At 37.4% G+C, this 21769-nt stretch overlaps 1 protein-coding gene across 2 annotated transcripts in view; it reads right to left on the bottom strand.

The window, feature by feature from the left end:
* CNTN4 (contactin 4) overlaps nt 1-21769 on the bottom strand; it is a 975901-nt gene that overhangs the window by 181368 nt on the left and 772764 nt on the right. For both annotated transcript variants that reach the window (XM_028844377.2, XM_028844378.2), the window contains 3 exons: nt 20323-20520; nt 4522-4624; nt 724-908 (listed from right to left, as the gene is read on the bottom strand). In XM_028844377.2, the coding sequence (XP_028700210.2) occupies nt 724-908; nt 4522-4624; nt 20323-20520 (486 nt within the window). The remainder of the gene's footprint in view (nt 1-723; nt 909-4521; nt 4625-20322; nt 20521-21769) is intronic.

The raw sequence follows: 21769 nt of genomic DNA, 5'->3' as shown, positions 1-21769 counted from the left end.
TTCTGGCATGCTCCAATTTGGCAGAACTCAGTTTGCTTTCAAAATGCCTATCCAATGAAATCCTTTTCTAGATTTCAAATCAATATCCTAACAGGGTTTCCAAGATGGTCTCAATAATGACCATGGGCTAGTGGTTTTACATTTATATTATTTGGATTAATGCTCATGATTTGATTGGAATAGGAGCAGCTGCACATAAAATGTCTTTGGGGTGAGAGAGATTTGTCACATTCCACTCTGATAAGAACTAAATTTGGACAGCTTGCATTTTGAAATGTTCATGGTACCACATTAAATTGCTACCAAATAGGAGCAATTACAAAAGATTAACACAAGCCTCAAATCAAAATTCTAATGAAGAAAAGCACAGAGCTTTAAAAAAAGATAAATCAGGAGCAGGAATAATAAAATGTTTCCTGTGTCAGGTTTACAGCTTGAGCAAAGAGAAAAAACAGACTTCTTTGCAACTGTGTTCACACTAATATCCATCCTCCAAACACATCAGCCTAATGTCTTCCTCTCTGCTCCATCAACATCCTTGCCCCCCACCCTCACTCTCCACACCCAGAATCAACCAGGGCTAATTATGGAGCAAACCATGAGTTTCACATAATCCTGTGCTGCACAATCTCTCCTAAAATGCCTGAATGCCTCTCAGCTTATGATTTCAGTATCAGGAAGTTCTGTAGTACTACAAACAATAAACTGAAATCATACACTTACCATAAAAAGTTAGCTGTCCCCTTGCTACATTTTTCCCTCTGGAATTTTCAGCCACACATTCATATAAACCGGCATCCTCCTGCTGAAAATTAGGGATCTCAAGAATTCCATTTGACTTGTGTCTTCTGGCTTTCCTTGCTATCGGCTTTCCATCAGCTCTTCGCCAGATAATAGTTGGTACCGGACTGATAGCAAGAATAAAAAGGAGTGAATCAAACTAGAGAAAACTGAACCTTTTATTTGAACCTAAACCCCTTCCTTCTTGGTTCTACACATATAAGTTTGCAGTGTTTTGCAAATTTCATTCATTCCTCTATCTCCATTACAATTTTAATCATATCCACATCTCTAGTATTATTTATTTAGTGTTCTTAAAATCAAATAACTTTTCTTAACTTTAAATAAAGTGATCTGGCAGGGCACAGTGACTCACACCTGTAATCCTGGCACTTTGGGAGGCCGAGGTGGGCAGATCATTTGAGGTCAGGAGTTTGAAACCAGCCTGGCCAACATGGTGAAACCCTGTCTCTACTAAAATACAAAAAAATTAGCTGGGCATGGTGGCAGGTGCCTGTAATCTGAGCTACTCAGGAGGCCAAGGCAGGAGGATCACTTGAACACTTAAACCCGGGAAGCGGAAGTTGCAGTGAGCCGAGATCGCACTACTGCACTCCAGCCTGGGCGACAGAGCGAGACTTTGTCTCGGGTGGGGGGGGGGGGGGGAAGTGATCTAGTTCCTAAACACTATTATCATTGAAATAAAAACAGATTTTTATATGTCATATATGTTTTCTCATCCTTTTTCTCTTTTGTTTTCTTTTTTTTTTTTTTTTTTTTTTTTGAGACAGAGTATCGCTCTGTCACCAGGCTGGAGTGCAGTGGTGCAGTTTTGGCTCACTGCAACCTCCATCTCCTGGGTTCAAGTGATTCTCCCACCTCAGCCTCCCAAGTAGCTGGGACTACAGGCGCCTGCCACCATGCCCAGCTAATTTTTGTATTTTTAGTAGAGATGAGGTTTCACTCATACACGTTTTTTTCTAAATAAAAAATATGAAAATAAAAATGTTCATGTGCATTTGTGGCAAATTAAAGATAGCTGCAAATTCTTTCACATTCCTCCCATTGAGATGAGGTCTATGTCCCCTCCCCTTGAGCCTGGTAGCTCTTTTTAACCACTTTGACTAATAAATAAGACAGAAGAGATGTTGTAGGATCAAAGCTCAGGTGTTAAGAAACTGGCAGCTTCAGCTTTCTGTCTCATGGCAGCCCTGAGCTGTCCTACGAGAAGAGTGAATACCTTGAGACTGCCAGGAAGGAGAGGCTGTAAGCCTTCCAGATGACAGTCTCAGTGACACCAGCCTTTCAACATCCCCAACAAAATACCAGAAGTGTGAGACATAAGAGAAACAATGTATTTCCATAAATCTATGTACCAACAATGCAAGTGCCCTACTTTGAGAAATACCCAAATAATGAATAAATGATAGTAGAAATAATGAGCTCATAAAATTTGGGAGACACAACCTATTGCTGACATAGAGGATAGGTTCACTCGAGGTACATTGTTTTGGACAACATGGTTTTTCTCCTTGTCATTTATATATTGAGAAGCTTACCAACTCATAGCAGTCCATTTGGAAGATGGGTTGGGGAAACTGTTTAAAATAGTGAGAAAAGGAAGGATGCCATCTGTGAGATCTTTATGTACTCTCAAGGCATCTATCATCCTACTGCCATAACTGTTAGAACATATCTTAAATTGCAGAGAGGGCCTCATTGAATCTGCAAATCAATGGTTTAGTGAGCTAACCACAGCTTTTAAGATTGTGGCTTCCTGGCAGGGGATACAATTATTTACTTATTTATTTTTCACAAAAACACACACAGAGAAGTAATTAGACTAAAGACTTGCTAATCTTCTCTGGGAAACCTGAGATGGTATTTAAAACATTAAAGCCATCAACTCCACTATATTTGTTTTAGAATAATTTGAGTTCGTTAGACAGACACTAACTCAAAATGCAGAAAGGCTCTATGAAAAGTACATAATCGGTGTCTTTATACTGATGAGATATGCACTTAATATATGCCTTTAAAAATAACCATATTGAGACGTAGTCTTTCTGCTTTTAAGTGGGCAATGAGGATGTGTTTCAGCAGCTGGATGTGCATACCCAAACATTTCTGTGTAGACTGAAGAAGCCAATTTGGGTTTTTTGTTTTTATTCCAGCACTATTCAAACAGTGTGAATAGAGTTTCATTCATAACCCCCTTTGAAGTGTGAACAATGTGAATTCTGCTCTTTCTTCACAGATGATTTTTCAAGGTGTCATCAAATGTATATCTAGACTACCCAGTTACCTGCTCGCATCTTTAATTTCATATATATAAAAATGCTTATACATGCATAAATACTTTAAAATAAAAATAAAAAGTCTAATCATATTATACTGTTAGCGATCTGCTTTTGTTCTCTTAGCAATAAATCATGGGCATTTTCTATGTCTTGAATGTTGTTTTGCAAGTTGACTTTTAATGTCTGTAGAATGTTCAATCCTATAGTTATGTCATAATCTATTTAATATAAGTTTTCAGGACATAAAAAATGTATTGTACTGTACCAAAGTAAAGATACTACTGTAGCTTATCTGTCCTGACTTGAAAACACATGGAAACCAAAACAACCTTTCTATTAGAACTGACAATAAAATGAAAAAAGGAACCTTTTCTATGATTGCTGGAAAACACAAAACACAAAAATCCTAAGAAAATAGATTACACGCTGATATAAGGATTGGTAGAGTTAGTGTTGCCTGGCTCCCTGGCTTGGGCCTACAATCCCAGCACTTTGACAAGCAAAGTTGGGAGGATAACTCATCCAGGAGTCCAAGACTAGCCTGGACAACATACCCAGATCCTGCCTCTACCAAAAAAAAAAAAAAAAAAAAAAGAAAAAAAGAAAAAGTATTGTTGCCTTAGTGAACATGTGGGCACAGGAAAAAGAGAGTTAGTAATGGGTTTGTCAGATAGATGGGGCTCGGCGTAAAGACTGACATGGATCATTGAAATCCACAGAAGATATCAAAATTCTCACTTCAGATAATAGTTTACACTGTTTATGCCAAATCTTTATTGCTGGTTACTGGCAAATAAAAATCCCAACCGATGTGCATTTCATGTTCTTTATGCCCTCTGATATATTCTCCATGGAAAAGCTAACTAGTTTCTAAGTAGGCTTTTCTCAAGAAAGTCCACACTGAAACAATTTTCGGACAACTTTGCAAAACAGACTCTCTTAGAGAATAACACGTCTTACCTATCTCTAGCCAGACCAGAAGGAAATCCAAAGTAGAGAGAAGAGACTGACAGTTTAAAAAGAAATTCAAGAAAAGTCTGATGCATCCTCTATAAACTGGGGCCAAAATGAAAATCCATATTTTTCCAAATAGTCAGCTTAACTGTACCTCAAATGGAGGCCACTGTTTTCCTGTCATTCTGGGTTAGACAGCATGCACATTACAGGTCATAATAATATAACAAAATACTTTTTCAGAATTGCCCATTCTCTTCTCCTTTGTGGCCATGTCAGTTGTGGCAGCCTAATCCTTCTTGCACCATTACATGTCCTCTCTCCATGGTGGGGTGCAGAATCCAAGATGCATACACAGAATTACAAAGAGAAAGGCTTCACCTGCTTTTCAGTCACCTCAGAAACCATCACTGTGAACAGTGCAAGAAAAACTCTATACCTGCTCAAGCTGAAGCGAGGATAAGAAGGAATGCAAACCAGAACTTACTTTCCTAGAGCAAAGCATTCCAGCTTCACCGTTGCTCCTTTTGCAATTGGAACTGTTTCTGGGAACTGCACTTCTATTTTGGGCTCATATTCACCCATCACTCCTGTGAATAAATAAAGGAGCTAAGTCTTGGAGATTCTTTTAAAATGTATAAAATGTAAAACTCATTTTTCAGTTAATGTAGAATGCTCATACACATCATTATGTGCACAATTAATTCCTTCATTTAAAGCAGGTCCTATCTCTAGCAGTCATGAATTGTGGCTCTTCTCCCAGTTACTGCTACAGAAAAATTTGTATTGCAGAACCACATCATCTACCTGGATTAAACTCTCCATGCATACAACTTTGCCCCTCGAAAGTATTGTTTTAAGGTAGTCTTAAGGAAAAAAAAGGAGAAGGGGATACAGTGCTAGTCATCAGGAAAATTAAATTATCTCTTTGGAAGCATAATGCAGAAAAATTTGTAACATTTATTAATAAAAGTACTTAAAATACTTGCATGCTTAATTATGTCTATATAACAAAACAATTTTTCTGAGTAACCATTCTGTGGCCACAACTTTTACTTTCATTTCCAAGGCCAATATAAATGAATCATAAATTAGTATATTCAATGTAACATCAAATGCCTGTATTTTTATTACATTTTGGACCTGTGAGAAAAGAATAACAAGATACAACTGTAGAAAACACTTAAGTTATACCTATCTTGCCAATGGCAAACTTATTTAGAGGGTCATATTCTCCCACTTTTCCTATATCCTGGAAAATGACTGTACAATTATGCCCAAGGTAACACAGTCTAACAAACTAAGTCCATGCTTTGTAATGAAATACTTATCAGTTCTTTCTTTCTTTTCTTTTTTTTTTGAGACGAAGTCTCACTCTGTCACCCAGGCTAGAGTGCGGTGGCAGGATCCTGGTTCACTGCAATCTCTGCTTCCCAGGTTCAAGCGATTCTCCTACTTCAGCCTCCCCGAGTAGCTGGGACTACAGTTCTGCACCACCAGGCCAAGCTAATTTTTTTGTATTTTTAGTAGAGATGAGGTTTCACCATGTTGGCCAGGCTGGTCTCCAACTCCTGGCCTCAAGTGATCCAACTGCCTTGGCCTCCTAAATTGCTGGCATTACAGGCATGAGTCACCACTCCTGGCCTTATCAATTATTTCTTATCAATATATTCTTGACTCCATTTGCCACTGCTCTAATGGTTCTAATACATTTATTCTTATTCCATTTCTGGTCATTTTTTATGATATTTGATTCAACTGTGCCCGTAAAGAGTTTGGAATTACTTAGCTTACTACAAAAAGATAGGGCTCTCCATTTCATCTTTCCTTTAGGCTTCCCATAGTCAGAGGAAAAAGAGACTGAACCTTTGAGGTTTCACCATGTTGGCCAGGCTCGTCTTGAATTCCTGACCTCAGGTGATCTGTCTGCCTCGGCCTCCCAAAGTGCTGGGATTACAGGCATAAGCCACTGCACTCCACTGAGGTGACCCTTTTCATCAGCCATTTCAGAGTTTGAGAAGCATCAAGAGGATCTCCTCAAACTGTGAAAAACAGAATCAACCCTGAGTGTCTGATGACATACAGTCTAGCTAAGTTTGCTGTGAGGTACATTGTTAAAAGTGCAAACTTGAACATAATTGTTCTTCTTGTTGTTGTTTTCATTTTTCTTCCTTTCCTGGAATGACAAGGAGTATTGGATTTGGAAGGGACCTTTGATATCATTTGGTTCAGCGACCTTAATCTTGGTATTATTTTCCTACTTGATGCACACTTTTCTAAGGAGAGTATCCATGGTTAGCAACCTATTCTTGAAGGGACACTTATCCCTCCATAGGTTAAAATTACAATTCTAATCTATCCCTTTCTTTTACAAGCAAGGCTGTAATCTCACAAGTTAAATGGTTTGTCTTTAGTCCCACAGAAAACCAGTCAGTGTTGAAACCCAGGCCCCTGACTCCTCATCTTAATATCTTACAACGGCCTCTCACCATGAAATGAATAACACTACAAAAGTAAGTTAAAATACATTACACCCAAGCTTGACACGTTCAGTCACAAAATCATTCCTCCTTTTTTGGCCAGCCTCTGCTGTCTGAGTTCTCTTGCCCCTGAGTCTGGGCTTGCCTTTCTTTGAGCATCTGCACAAAGCTGGCCTGGTAAAGACTCAGTGCATACTAACAACAATATTCACACACAGCTGCTGAACTTGCTAACAAACAGCCCGTACAGTTGAATCATCATCCCATAAATATCAGTAGTATGACTTTGAGCGCAGTGAGCAAGTTAACACCTTTTAGTGCTGTGTATATGGCTGTATACTCTGAGAGCAGTGTTAATTAAAGAAAGAATTGCCTTGAGAGAAAGAGGTCTTTCGTCTTCCCAGGGAATCAAGACAGCCTGCACTGCAGTGTATGATGTGTTGCAGGGAGATGAGACAATAAGGTTAAAATACAAGGGCCAAGGAGGTCTTAGAAGTCATCAGGTTTTTTTCCCAGCCTCTCTCTGTCTATAAATATCACATATAAAATTGTGTTTATCTAATCCGGTCATGAAAATTACACCAAGGAGCAAATATATGTCACACGGCCTTGTTTGAAAGAACTAAAATATCATTGGCCCTGCAGAAGACGCAATGTCCCAGATCCCTGAACTGTTATCTCCATGTCCTAAAATCCTGCCTATTTAGGCCCAAACTGAACATCTGCTCTCCCAGAATCCTTTGCCTACTTACTGCCTTCCCCTCTCCTCTGTAGGCCCTACTCTCTAGCCAACAGTGGTCTTTAAATGACTCAAATTATAAAAACTTCTACCTTTGTCTGTTTCCATTGATAATTTTTTGAAAAACAAGTTTTTAAGGTATAATTTACATACTAAAAAGTTCACGAATTTTAAGTGCGCAATCCAATGGCTTTTAGCAAATTTGCTGAGTCATGCCACTATCACCACAATCTAGTTTCAGAACATTTCCATCACCCCAGTGAGATGCCTCATGCCCATTCACAATTAATCCCCATTCCCAGTCTCAGTCCTGGGAAACCTCTAACTTCTTTCTGTCTCTATACATTTGCTTTTTTCTGAATATTTCATATAAATTAAATTGTGCAATATGCGGTCTTTTGTGCCTGGCCTCTTTCACTGAGCATAGTGTTTTCAAGATTCATCCATGTTGTAGCATGTACCAGTAGTTTGTTCCTTTTTATTGCAGAATAATATTCCACTGTATGGATATACCACATTTTCCTTCTCCATTCGCTGGTTGTATTAGTTTCCTAGAGTTGCCTTAACAAAGCATTACAGACTCAGTGGCCCTAAGCAAAATAAATTTATTCTCTTATAGTTCTAGAGGACAGAAGTCATAAATACAGGTGTTGACAGGGCCATGCTCCCTTTGAGACTCTAGGAAGAATCTTTCCTACCTTCTGGTGGTAGCTGTCAATCCTTGGCATTCATTGGCTTATAGTCACATCACTCCATCTTTGCCTCTGTTGTCACGTGACATTCTCTCTGTGTATGTGTTTCTTCCCATTGTGTTCTTAGAAGGACACCAGTAATATTTGATTTAGGGTCCATCTTACCCTACCACGACCTTATCTTTGCTGATTACATCTATGCTGACTCTATTTCTAACTAAGGTCACATTCAGAGGCACTGGGTGTTAGGACTTCACCATATCTATTTGAGGGACAAAATTCAACCATAACACCAGTTGATGGGCATTTGGGTGGCTTCCACTTTTAGCTATTACCAATAATACTTCCATGAACGTTTACATGCAAGTCTTTGTCTGGGCATATTTTCATGCCCATACAAAGTAAGAGTTATTCTCTACTACTGTCTTGCTTCCGTCATGTTACTTATCACAATTTATAATTCTCATTTATTATGTGTTTAGTGTCTGCCTTCCATTTAGATGGCAAAACATATAACACCAAATAATGTGTTTGTCTTTTTCATAGCTGTATTCCTAACTTCCATTGCAGGCTCTTCACTTGTAGGTGTTCAGTAAGCAACTACTGACATAAAACATTTTACATATAAATTTCAGGGTACCTCTTAAATAGCAATGCTGTTTCCTATCATCTTTATAGCTAGCTAGCTAGACAGACAGACAGACAGACACACACACACACAGAGCATCTCTTCTATTGTCCTCTTACCTGCTTTAGAGATAGAAATTCTTCTCATTTTTTTCTGTATCCCTCACAAATCTTAGCCCAATACAAGTAATATGTGAAAAAATGTGATGGGTAAGGATTTGTTGAAGGGAGGAAAAGATATAGGAATGCAGTGTTTATGCTGTGATATATAATAGCCATTAAGTCAAACATATACTTCTTTCCAGGCATAGAAGTCATTTATGAAGTATAATTGTAGCTTCTAGTACAAGTTCACTAACTTAAGATCATTCTTTACTAAAATGATCTGTATACATTGTTTATCTAGTCACACAGAGTGATTTCTGAGTTGATACACAGTGATCCATATTTATGGCTATAGGAGTGTGAATAACAGAGTCATCAGTAATAAGAGATTAATCTGTATATATAGCAGTAGTACAGTACATAAAGAGAAGGATCAGAGATAAAATGGCATCATTTCACTGCTGTTTAAAAATTTTTCATTGTATATAAAGATTGTCCTAGTATTAAAGTCATAAAAACGAGAGAAGCAATTTTCTTCAACTATATTATGAACATTGTTTTGGAACACCTGTGAACTGTTCCATTTAATTTGGTTACAACTGGCACAGGCTATGTTGTTATTTTACTATTTTTTTATTTTAACCATTTTGGCGTTTACTTTCTGCATTAAATTTAAAAGCTGTTGCCTTTTTTGTTTTTTAAGAAACGAAAGGCCCCTTAAAACAGGAGTGCGTTTTTCAAGTCATTCTGCTGACCACCTGTACACTTTCGCAATTAATTGGTGCACAGCTGCTCTGGTGATTTACATAATGATTAGGCTAAAAGACTGCGAACATTGATGGAATTGCTCCAGAACCTCCTTTTCATCTTCAAACTATTAAAAAAGGTGGGAAGATGTAAAGGCCTACCCAGATCTATATAACCAAGGCAAAGTAGAAGTAAGGAACACATATAATTTAGTCTGGTTCAACCAAGATATACAACCTCAGCCATACTTCTCTGCTATATGAAATATATGATTTGCCTATAAAGACAACTCTTGCTTTCAATTCTAAATAAAAACACCTAACATAATTTTATGCATAAAGCAAAAATGTCTTAATTCATTAAAATTCATTGCCAATGTTTTATGTTCTTTGGATTAAGAGAGATACAGTAATAGCAATGAAGGTTACAGCACTTGAAATTCCATACATCAAAGTCTTCAGAAGACAGGGGCTTAGTTGTATTAATATTCCAATAAATTAAATAAGTAAATATTCATTTGACACCAATCATAAGCCACGTGCTGTGCCTAGAAATGGGGGCACACTGTGGATAACACAGATCTGATCCTTATAATCATGACATTCATAGGCTACTCTTTTTTAGCACATGGCTTAGTAATGGGGCATATGCAGGCAATAACTAATTGTTTATTGAATAACCAAAAGAGGTGATTTCATGAGGAAGACATGGTGGGCAGTTCTTAAGTATTTTTCCTAAAGCAATGGTTCTCAAACTTTAAATCAACTGAAAGGCTTGAGTTTCTGATTTAATGGGTTGAGATGTAGCCTATGAATTTGCAATTTTAAGAAGTCCCAGGTGATTTTGATGCTGCTGGTCTGAAGAATACACTTTGAGAACAACTTTCCCAACTATGAGCAAAAGCAAGAAGCTCCACCTAACATTAATAAACATATCCTAAGGGCTAGTCATTGGGAGAGTACTAGCAATGGAGACCCAAATTGAGGGACAAAGTCCATCCAGAGTCTGGACTCTGTAGAAGAACTTGTGGCAACTGTATCCCTTTCAAAACCTGGGTAATTATTAAAGTTGATGCTGATGTCTGTAAGAATGCAGAATTTAACAAAACAACTGGCAATTTAGAGAATATGAAAGAGAAATCAGCAACACATCGTGCTTGTTTAATTACAATTTGCAGAGCACTCTGTTGGCAGAAGGAGACCAGTTTGCAGAGTTGCGTGCCATAAGATTTTTGCCAACACCTGCCTTAGCTGGAATCTGTGCTTACTAAATTTAACTACAGAAGGAACATTTACTAACTTCCACAGAGTGGGATTTTCTACTGAAAAAAAAAGGCAAAAATTGTTTTATGAAAAGTTTCCACATTGACTTTCTTGGGAAACAAGTCATATGATGTATGTATCACTAACCTAAAAATATTTGGAAATATCTGATTAGTCATACAAATTCACTTGACTGTGTTTACCATTTTGCGCTTTTGAAAAAAGGCATGTTTCCCCTTGGGTTGAAGGAGACATACAGATTCTAGTGGACTGTCCAAGTTATCTCTACCACCACCACCACCATCCAGTAGGTGAATTCCCAGAGTTTGAGGCAACAACTGTTGAGACAAGAACCTCCCCACTGCTGAAGAGGAGAGGCAAGGTATCTCAAGGTTGTACATCACCTCTTATAGTCAAGGTTTTAAGGTATCCTCACAGACCTGTGAGAGATGAAAATAAATCTTATGATTTGACTTTAATCAAACCTGCACCACCTTCCTTCCTTTTCAATATTGAAAATGCAGAGATAACCTTTTCCAAGAGACTGTCTCATTTACAGGCAGAGAGGCCAAATACCTCTGCCTGCACTGGACGGTCCTGGTTTTCCTGAATTCCTGAAGTAATGAGCTAATAGTTTCCGGTTTGGGCAATTAGTTATAATGTCATCTTTTAAGCCAACTTTTACCTTCCTTGAAGGAAGTACTCCTATACTCTTCCTACTAAAAAGTTATCCATGTTGTATTGAACTAAACACTATCTCTGTACATGTTGGTCCCAGTTCAAGTCTTCGGAGCCACAAATAACAAGTATTTTAATGGACCGTCTTCAGATATTTAATGATATCATTTTGTCAAGGATTAACAGAGTTTTTCTGTAAAAAGTCAGATAATAAGAATTTTATCTAGGCTTTGTGGGCTATACAGTCCTGTTACTACTCAACTCTGCCATTGTAGCTGGAAAGCAGCCATGGCCAAAAGGTAAACAAACGGGAATGGCTGTGTGCCAATAAAACTTTATTTACAAAAATAGGTGGTGGGCCAATAAATGCTAGTTGGCTGATCCTTGGCTTAGAGGAAATGGAGACGATAGCAAAGTTTGAGAGAATCAATAGAATCAACAGACAAATTATTAGAACTACAAGAAATTTTAGCAAGCTTGCCAAATACTGAATCACAAGAATAACGGTACCTTCCATATATAGGCAACAGCTAATTAGATAATGTGATTAAAGATAAGATACAACTGTCAGGGTGTGGTACCTCACATCTGTAATCCCAGCACTTTGGGAAGCCGAGATTGGAGGATCACTTGAGATCAGAAGTTCGAGACCAGCCTGGCCAACATGGTGAGTCCCTGTATCTACTAAAAATACAATAATTAGCCGGGTATGATAGTACATGCCTATAATCTTGGCTACTCGGGAGGCTGGGGCAGGAGAATTGCTTGAACCTGGGAGGCAGAGGTTGCAGTAAGCCAAAACTGCACCACTGCATTCCAGCCTGGGCGACAGAAGGAGACTCTATCTCAAAAAACAAACAAACAAACAAAAACAAATGGATAAGACACAACTTACTATAACAGCAAAAATGATAGAGAATCTAGGAAGTAGCCAAGAATACCCAACATTTCTATAGAAAAATTATTTACAGAAACAGGCCACAGGCAAGATTGGCCCGCGGGAAAGAGTTTGCTGATTCCTATTTAAAGCAAATAATGTGCCCACTGCCTGGAATTATTTATTTTCTCTTAGATTGTCTGACTCTTCATGGAAGCCTGGGTTGATTCCCAAGATCAGGCCAGTTTTCTTCACCTTTAAGCTGTGATTATACACCTGATTCCACTGTACCCTTCACTGCTCCATGGTAGTGCTTACCAAAATTGAAACTTAAGTGAATATGCTTTAATTCTCTACTCTCCCCTGAGTATGGCCCCACTCCTGCCTCTAACTGCAATTAGGCTTCTCAGCCAGGCTATAATCCATGAGGGCAGAGAAAGACTTTTGCATCTCTAGAGCCAAGTAGAGAACAGATACTGAATGAAGATTTGTTGGTTAAATGCATGATCAAAAGAATGCCCCAAGTCAACTCAATTCTGGGTTAAACACTTCTCCTTCCCTCTTTCATTTTAAGTCCCTCTATAAATGTATTATTCAGAACTCAATTCAATAATTCCAATAAAGAATGAAACTTTAGACCCTTCATTAACTTGGAATTCTCTAATTCCCATGGGCTGAAATCATGTCTTTTTATTTCACAGAGTGCCACACACAATGAGCACTTAACAGATGCTTCCTAACTGAGTAGCCAAATGGCCATCCAAGACCTTTAGCCCCCATGGACCTGAAATGGAATCGGCTATGCTAGAGGTCTAAAGCTGACTGCCAAGTTCCTAAGCTTGTCAAACCTTCAACACATCCAGAGCCATTAAGATGTTATTAAATCAGATTAGCAATGGCAGTTTAGCAAAATATCTCACATCCTTTAGTCATTTAGATGTTCTCCTCATAAAACATGTTTTACGCCCACAGATCCTCAACTGCGATGTTGTTAGAGAATTAAAAACAAGACATGATTGCTGTGACAAAACCATACAAAGGTTGCAATTAGAAGTGAGAGTAAAATAAAGCAGTGTTTTGGTATAAACTCTAGATCTTAAATAATATAAAATTATGTCTAAGTGGAAGGCATATCTCTACCTGTTGCCTGTCTAAATGCCAGGTCATCAATAAAGGGTTGCAGATCACGTCTCCAATCTAGAAGAGATCTCCTAAACGACTGGGTTCAAAAACCCACTAGGTTAATTAAGTGGCCTGCAAATAAAGCTGTCTTTTCATGAAGAAAAATAGTGGTTGTTGATGCCCAGTTGAGGATCTAATGTAGCATGGAGCAATATTAGGAAAGTTTACAGTTACCAGTTGTCAGGATCATAATGGAGGATGCATGATGCTGCAATAATATTATTTCAGAATCTTTGAGTTTTTTCCTTTCTATTTTAAAAGGCTTCTTTGGTCTTAAATTTTTAAGTTTGTGGGGAATGTAGTCTTCTGAGCCACTAGGAGGTGTAATGGTCATTGAGGTGAAGGCTCACAAAATGGCATGCTGTGGACTGAAAGACTGAATGCACCTAGTTTTCTGCAGGGATCAGTTGTCAGCATTGGTAAGAAATCTGATCCAATGAACAGCATCTGTCTGTTAAACCTGATATTATCTGATTTGGGCAAATGTTGAGATTGGAGTTAAGTAGGCTAGAAAGTTGTGACTGGAATCCTTGAAGACAACAAGAAGAAACTTTAGATAGAACTTATTATAAATCACCTTTTTTTTATAGCTGAGAAGACTAAGGACCAAAGAAATGGTATGATTTGTCTTATGAGGGCCGCGGGTACGTCTGGGACTATACCCCAGAATCCCTTTACTTTCCCTCTTGACTTTTAGTCCTGGACATGACTAAAAGTCATGAAACTGAAGGATGCTGAGGTCATCATTTTGGCTTTTTCCTACTGGGTGAAAGTTTGATTTAAGATGAGAAGATTAAATACTTCAAAGTTGCTGTTATTCACTGTTTTCATGGCTAAATTAGGCTGTGGAAAATGAGTGAGGACTTGGGAAAACATGGTCAGTTATTTCAGTTATATTTGAGAATATACATAAACATTTTAAACATTTAATTTTATATTGAAGTATAATAAACATTTTAAAAAGTTAACTTTACATTTTAACCTCCAAAGACAATATATCTGGTTTGTATATGCATACCTATATCCAAAATGTATATGCTTAACAATCTATGTAAATATAGAAATGCAGGAGAGAAAGGGAAAGAGAGAGAGAGAGTACAGAGAAAGAGGGAGTTTGAAACTCTAAGATACGATAATCTTATTGTTCCTTGTTTTGTAGCATCTCTTCTATGTGGAGTTCCAATTAGGGTTAATATTCAAAAATATTTAACAATCACTGTGCAATGCATGGACCTATCAGACAGACACATTTATCTTTGTTCTAATAAGCAAAAAACATTTATTTTTGTTCTAATAAGCAAAAAAAATTTTTTTAAAACCTACCAAACCAGTCCCCAACCAGTCTCCAGAAAAACAGAAAAAAAAGGCAAAGGCTAAACAATGATTTTTCATGCTACATTATGTACCTGTGTATGTAATGTAATGTGCATAAACAGTGTAACAGACATTATCTCATTTTCTCAAGACTGTCCTAATCTCTGCGAATTCTTTTCATGTTAAGCTATTTTCGAGACAGCCATATAAGTGCCTAAAGACAGAAGAAAGAGCCAATATGATTATCATCGAAGACTACTATTTCTCTAGTAGTTATGCTATATGAGTGGTCTGTTACCTTTGTTTGTGGAAATTTAGGGATAACTCTTTGAGATCTGTGCAGGAAGCATATAACATAGCAGGCTCAGCACTATTTATAACCAAGAGCTGGGCTAAAAAGGATCAATGGACTACTTTAGTACCTGTAGTAATAATAACCATGATATACTCTTCCCAATTATAATTTTTCCCTCTCATGATTCCTAAGCAACAGGTGTACCTTCTCGAATCAGTTATCTTCTCAAAGCAGATTTTAAAATATCTGGATAAATAACTATAAACTCTGATAAAAATTTTTCTCACATATGTCTAACAACTCATATTTTTATGTGTCCCAGAAGTGAATACTGCAAAATAACAGTCATTTGAAATAATTCTCACTATAAAATTCTCAAACATTATGAAGCAAAAGAAATGAAGCAAATGTATAAATCTAAAGCCCAAACAGCCTTTTCTGAACCTCAGTGAAATAGTATGATGGCCAAGGACCAGGAATCTGTTCTGACACCACTTTTCTTATCTGAATTCTCTGGTCTTCAGTTCCCTTGTTTCTCAAAAAATAAAGATATAAAACTGGGTGATCTCTAAGTGCCTATTAGGTCCAATAATCTGGGTATAACCCCTTTATCAAACAATGTTCTAAAAATTTGAAAACTCTATGTTTTAGAAAAGTGAGAAAAATAATGACAAGCAAAAAGAAAAAAAAATCAAACTTTACCACTAAAAGTTAAACACTTTAGAGTTTAACATCATTAGTCACTTTGGAGAGTATTATTCCACCTTTCTCTGTCACTATACACTATTTTAAAAAAGAATAATAATAAGGTCTATACACTATTGTAATCTGTCTTTTAAAAATATAATTTGTTGATCATATTTTAGGTAAGAAAGTTATTGATGGTATACTTCTGTCACTGTTCAAAGCACTTTCAATTACAACATACAAAATAACTATCTGAGGTAGATGCTGTTACCCTTATCTGACTGATGAGAAACCAAGTACAATGAGGTTAAACTGACACATCCAAAGCCACATGGCTAATAAATGGTGAGGCTGAACTCTGCCTGGACTACTTGGCTCCAGGATCCTCATGGCTTGTGTCCTTACCTCCTGGCCCCACATTGGAGCCATCATTTGAGATGTAGGAAGGAGTGAGCCATGTGAAGAGCTGGGGAAAAGCAAACAGGGAGCCCCAGGGTTTTGCAGGACTGGGGTGAGTGGCAAATGGTCAGTGAACAGACATGGAACTCATCACACCTCATTTGTATCAGGAACTGAGCCAAGGTTCACTATTCACCTTTTATGACTCACCATGGCCTCTTGGGCTACAAATAAGGAATCATAGTCTAGACTGCTTAGCTGAAATGCCCAGGAAACAAGCTGAATATTGGGGAAATACAGTTATCCTGGCTACATGTGCTCTTAGCAAGGGAAATGACAAGTCTAGCAATTAGTTCAGCTCAGGCTTCAAACTCCTTTGCCTTGCTTTTTTTTTTTTTTTTTTTTTTTCCTTTTCTGAGGCAGGCAGATGATGTGAAATTTTGAGTGTGCTTCAATGATCAAAATGATTGTAAAAATTCTATACTCGCCTTGCACTTATCAGTCTAATATACAGTCACCAAATCCCATATCTTGAAGAGAGAGAATTTCATTGATTTTACTGTCACAGAATAGATTTTAACAAGAATGTCTTCTTTATTTTGCAATCTCTCCTTGATTTATATTTCCCTTTTTCTCTCACCTTCAGAAAACAGCTAATTAAATCACCTATTTTCTGCTTAGTAACACAGTTTGAGTGTCCATTTTATGTACTCCAGTGTTAATGGAAAAGACATGAATTTTCACCATGCAATGCTCATGGAAATTAAGAATGAGTGGGCATTAATGGCTGAAGAATGAGATCCTTAGTCTGCTAACTTTGTGATAAAATATTTTAATACAAAACATTTGTCATCTCTATGAAGATATACCAGACAAATCAAGACAAATCTAAAAGCCAGGGAAAAGGCAGAGTTGTTGCCAGTTTTAAGTGTACATGATGATTCTGGAGTGCTCATGCTCCTGAATGTTTATTTCTTATTTTTTGAAGAGGCAGTTCTGTGTGACGTCTGTCCCTGGCTATGTCACAGTATATCAAAGTCAATATGTAATTACATCTGTGACTTGATAGACCAAAACAGATAATACCACTGAACAGATATTCTGGCATAAGTGCATTTGGGTAGAAGCCAGAGGGGCTGTATTTTTAAGTGATTTCTTACAAAATGCCACTGGAGCATATCTTTTGAAAGTTTCTTCATCTGTCAGTCTGGAGAGATAGCACTGATAGCTTTTGACAGAGCTAGTACCTTACCTACTTTTCTCTGTAAGCTGATAAGAATTTTCAGTTTTATTTAATATAATGTAGCTCAATCCAACATATTAATTTAACATTTGCCATGTGGCAAGCACTGTGCTGAAGCGCAGTATAAAGTCAAATGAAAATGATGATCTTTCCTTGATCGTAATGTGAGCGAGGTAGGGAAGGCAAGCCGACATATTTGAATATTCCAGATGAATGTTATGATAGACAGATGGCCAAAAAAGCACAAAACAAATAATTCTTCCCATTGCCAAGGGAGAAGTTATGTATTTGGTTTTACAAGTACATAACTTAAAATAGTAATGCTTAAAATATGCTTAATATTAATGCTTAATAATGCTTAAAATCGTATTCTTGATTTTTCCCTTGCAAACCTGTGTAGTAAAACCACTTCAGTAAAGGGCATTCCCATACACTCAGCTGCTATGTCAGAAACCTATGTGTCATCCTTGATTTTCTCTTCCACTATCTCCCACATTTAAGGAATGAGCAGGTTCTGGCAGCTTTACCAGCAAACTATATCCTGAATCCATTTCTCTCCTTCTCTGCTGTTACTCCCTAGTTTAACCCGCCATCATTTCCCAACTGAACTATTGCAGTAGTATTCTGATTGGATTTCCAGTTTTCGCTCTTGTTTTCTGAAAGTCCATTTTCCACATAGCAGCTAAGCAATCTTCTTAAAAACATAAATCACTCTTTTGCATACAATTCTCTAACAGCTTCTCACTGCACAGGAAGTAAAATCTGGTAATTTCTCTATGGCCTCCATGTCCTGGCCCCTGACTCTCTTTTAACCTTAATTCTATCCACTCTCCACCCTGCTCAGTATGCTCCAACCATGCACCATTCTTCGTGTTCCCTGAACATGCTGAGTGCTTTTTTTCAGGCCTCAGGGCCTTTGCATGATGTTAACTCAGCCGGAAAGCTCCGCCCTCTGATCTTAAGAGGGCTGGTTTCTCGTTATTTCAGGTCTCAGCTCATGTGTCCCTTCCTTAGAAAGGCTTTCTATGGCTGTCTAAAGTAGACACCCACTGTGCCCCCTCTCCACACCACAGAGCTGTTATTTTATCATACTGGTTTACTGCTATCTAAAATAATAGGATTTTTGGTTTTGTTTATGTTTGTTTGTTTCTTTGTGTCTGCATCCCCCAGAAGAATGCAAGTGCCTCCTGTTTACCAGCACTCAGCATAGTGGCTGTCACACAGCAAGTTCTAAATAAATGTATGTTAAATGGATGAATAAATGAATAGTTAAAATCTAAATTATTTGCTTGAAAATTCCACATATAGTCTATGTAGTAAGGATGCTCAGACCCTCTCTTCAGAGCTGCTTAGTCTGTAAATACTCTGTTCTGGAAGGTTCAGGTTCAGAGACTCACTTAGGCACAAAGTTCAGTGACGAAACAGAGGAAAAGAGTAACAAACTTGGGGAACAGAAATCTGAGTTCCAGTCTTGCATGTGTCAAGTTTTTCTTATATAAATTCAAATAAGAGTTGTTATAGTATAATGCAAGGAAGCACTGTGAGGGTTTAAGATATCAGGCTCTGGAGTCAGTTAAGACATGGGTGCTGGGTGGAAATCTTGGAGCCATTAATTTTTAATGAATGTGGCTGAGCCCCAGTTTCCCCATCTGCAAAAGAGAATGTTTATCATATAATTGCTTGAGATTTAAATGAGATAATTCACACACAATTCTGTGCACAGTGACTAGGCACATATTAAATGTCAAATAGATGTTTGCTATTAATGTTTTTGTCTGATAGTATCCTCACTCGTGTGATGTCTAGTCATTACTGTTCATAATGGAAGATCTGAATGTGTACTAGACAGTAAAAGGATTTTAAACGAATAGAAACCTGAACATGTCCACTATGACTGCTTAAATCATGATATCAGCCCTTCTTGAAGGGCTTAATTATGTCTTTGTTTAAATTTATTCAATAAATATTTATTGAGAATCTTCGATGTATCAGGCGCTAAACCAGGTGCAGCAGAGGTGTATGTGACTAAGGTACTACATGTGCTTTAAAAAAGGCAAATTGCTAGTAAGACAGACAGTGAAGCACACAGACAATTGTGATGCAGAATTATGAGATCTTGGGGGGTATGGTCGTAGACTCGATATAGAAGGTACCTGACACAGCATGGTTGGGTGGCAGCGTGGGCAAGCAGAGATGGCTTCCTGGAAACAGTGATATCTTTGAAGAAACTGGAAGAACCAGTATCAGTTATCCAAGGGAGAAGCTGAGAGGAGAGGACTAAGGAAAGGAGGAGCATTTCAAGAAGAGGGAATAGCATATATAAAAACCCATGGTGGGAAAGGGCATGGTACTCCTAGAGTTTGGCATACACGGCTGTCTTTACAAAGTACACGGTGATTTTTACTACACATTGTTAAGTCATTTAGGTAATTAAGAATATATGAATTTCATATATTTTCTTGAAATATTCTAATACTGTGGGGAATTAAAACTTCTGTCTCAAATAAGCCTTGTTATGTCTACATTTCACTGTGGTGGGAACTATGCGTTCAGTATTGTAAATCCAGAGGTTATTTGGACAATTGACACAGAATACTAAATTACATATAATTGATTAATGAGCTAATTGTTCAATCTTTCACTTCATTCTGACTGTGTATACAGTTTAAGTGGGAGAGAAACAAGAAATACCTTCCTTTGTTATTTATATTCACCTAAATCCTCATTCTATTCCTGTTGAGATTAGCAATTAGATTTCTAATTAGTTTTCCAAAATGGATTCATGGGTTTATCTCTTCTTACACAAGTGGAGAAAATATGGGTACCAAATATAGGCAGCATTAAACTTTTCTTACATTTAATTTAGACAATAAAGCTTTGTGAGCCAATAACATAACATACCTTCACATTCATCCTGTGATTGCAAAAAACAAAATTAACAAAATTACTTAGAAAACTCACCATCATTTCTCAATATTAGTGGTGTAGGTGGCCCCAGGACCTTGTGGTTTGTCACAGTATTGGTAACCACACAGGTATAATTCCCAACATCTGATTTTTCTACTTTGGCAATATACAGATTCCCAGTCTCTTGAGAAACAAAGCGGCGATTATCCTGATAGGAAGGATATTCATTGAAGATCCAGGCATAACTCAACTCTGAAAGTAAAAAAATCTTCATTACTAATATGTCTTTTGGCACTGGAACTCTACTGTTTTCATGAAAGAAATGATCAGATTAAAAATTTATATACTGTTGCCCAATGACTCTTTTTCAGCCTACTAAATATAGATAGGAAGTAATCACAGTTCCCTATGGCATTTTACCAGCCTTTCTACTATTAGTCAATAAGGTTTCATTTCCAGAGAAGTAAAAGATCCACTGATAGCTGATTAAGTGATGTCCAACCTCTTTAAGTCAAGGGCTAAGCATTTATAGTTTGCTAATCATGTGTCAGGCACTATGCAACATGTATTCAGTAATGCTCAAATTACAGACCCAGGGTATCTATAATCTTGATATAGTAATGCTGGAAGCCACCCTGGAAACTATTTAGTTCATTTATTTTGTTTTATAGATAGTAATTGTTATATTACATCATAATGCCCCATACTTGCATAGTACTTTATGCTTTCCAATATATTTGATAGTTTTATTTCCATTAACTGAGAAACTAGCACTTAGGAACAGAGTAACTTATTCAAATTCTTAGCTCTAGTTAGAAACAGAATAATTCCTGAGTCTCAGTGCAGTCTTCTTCCAATGCCTCCTGCTATCAGCTCAAATTCTTTCTTCTCACTTGTGAGGTTGAATACTTTTCCGTCATTTTAGTAAGAGAGCAGTTTAATACTGTGGCAAATACTCATTAAGTACACACTGACTGACTAGTTGACTGATTCCACAAATATACATCGTATTAAAAAAAATTAGATCCATGAGGGAGTGGATATTAAACAGTGATACAAGAGCAACATTTTCACAGACACTTATCCCATAATATCAGCGGGATGAATTTAATAGGCAGTTGTATCTGAAAACATTCCTTTGAAAGTTCCAATTTTTATAAGAATTAGGTAAATGTTTTATGAAGGACCACATGATCCCATGCTTTCCATTTCAGAGAAGACCGCTAAATGACAGTGAGTTTAAATGATTTGCTGCAGTGAACTATCGTGCTCCAAGGAAATCAAACTGCTTCACCTCCAGGCATTCCATGATTCCTCTCTTTAAAGTGTAATTTCCAGATTTGTCCAAAGCTAGAGAAGTGATATACTAGCTACTGGCACTGATTCGCCAACATATCCCACTTTATCTTCAAAAATTACTTTGTTGAGGGGAGGGTGAGGGAACAACTAAATGCAATGGGGCCTCTGGTTTCAGAACTAGTTGGCTGAGTTCTTATATGTC

Source organism: Macaca mulatta, chromosome 2 (genome assembly GCF_049350105.2).
Source record: "Macaca mulatta isolate MMU2019108-1 chromosome 2, T2T-MMU8v2.0, whole genome shotgun sequence".
Classification (NCBI taxonomy): domain Eukaryota; kingdom Metazoa; phylum Chordata; class Mammalia; order Primates; family Cercopithecidae; genus Macaca; species Macaca mulatta.
The sequence above is the reverse complement of the archived record's forward strand: the minus strand, read 5'-3'. Positions and strand labels throughout refer to the sequence as shown.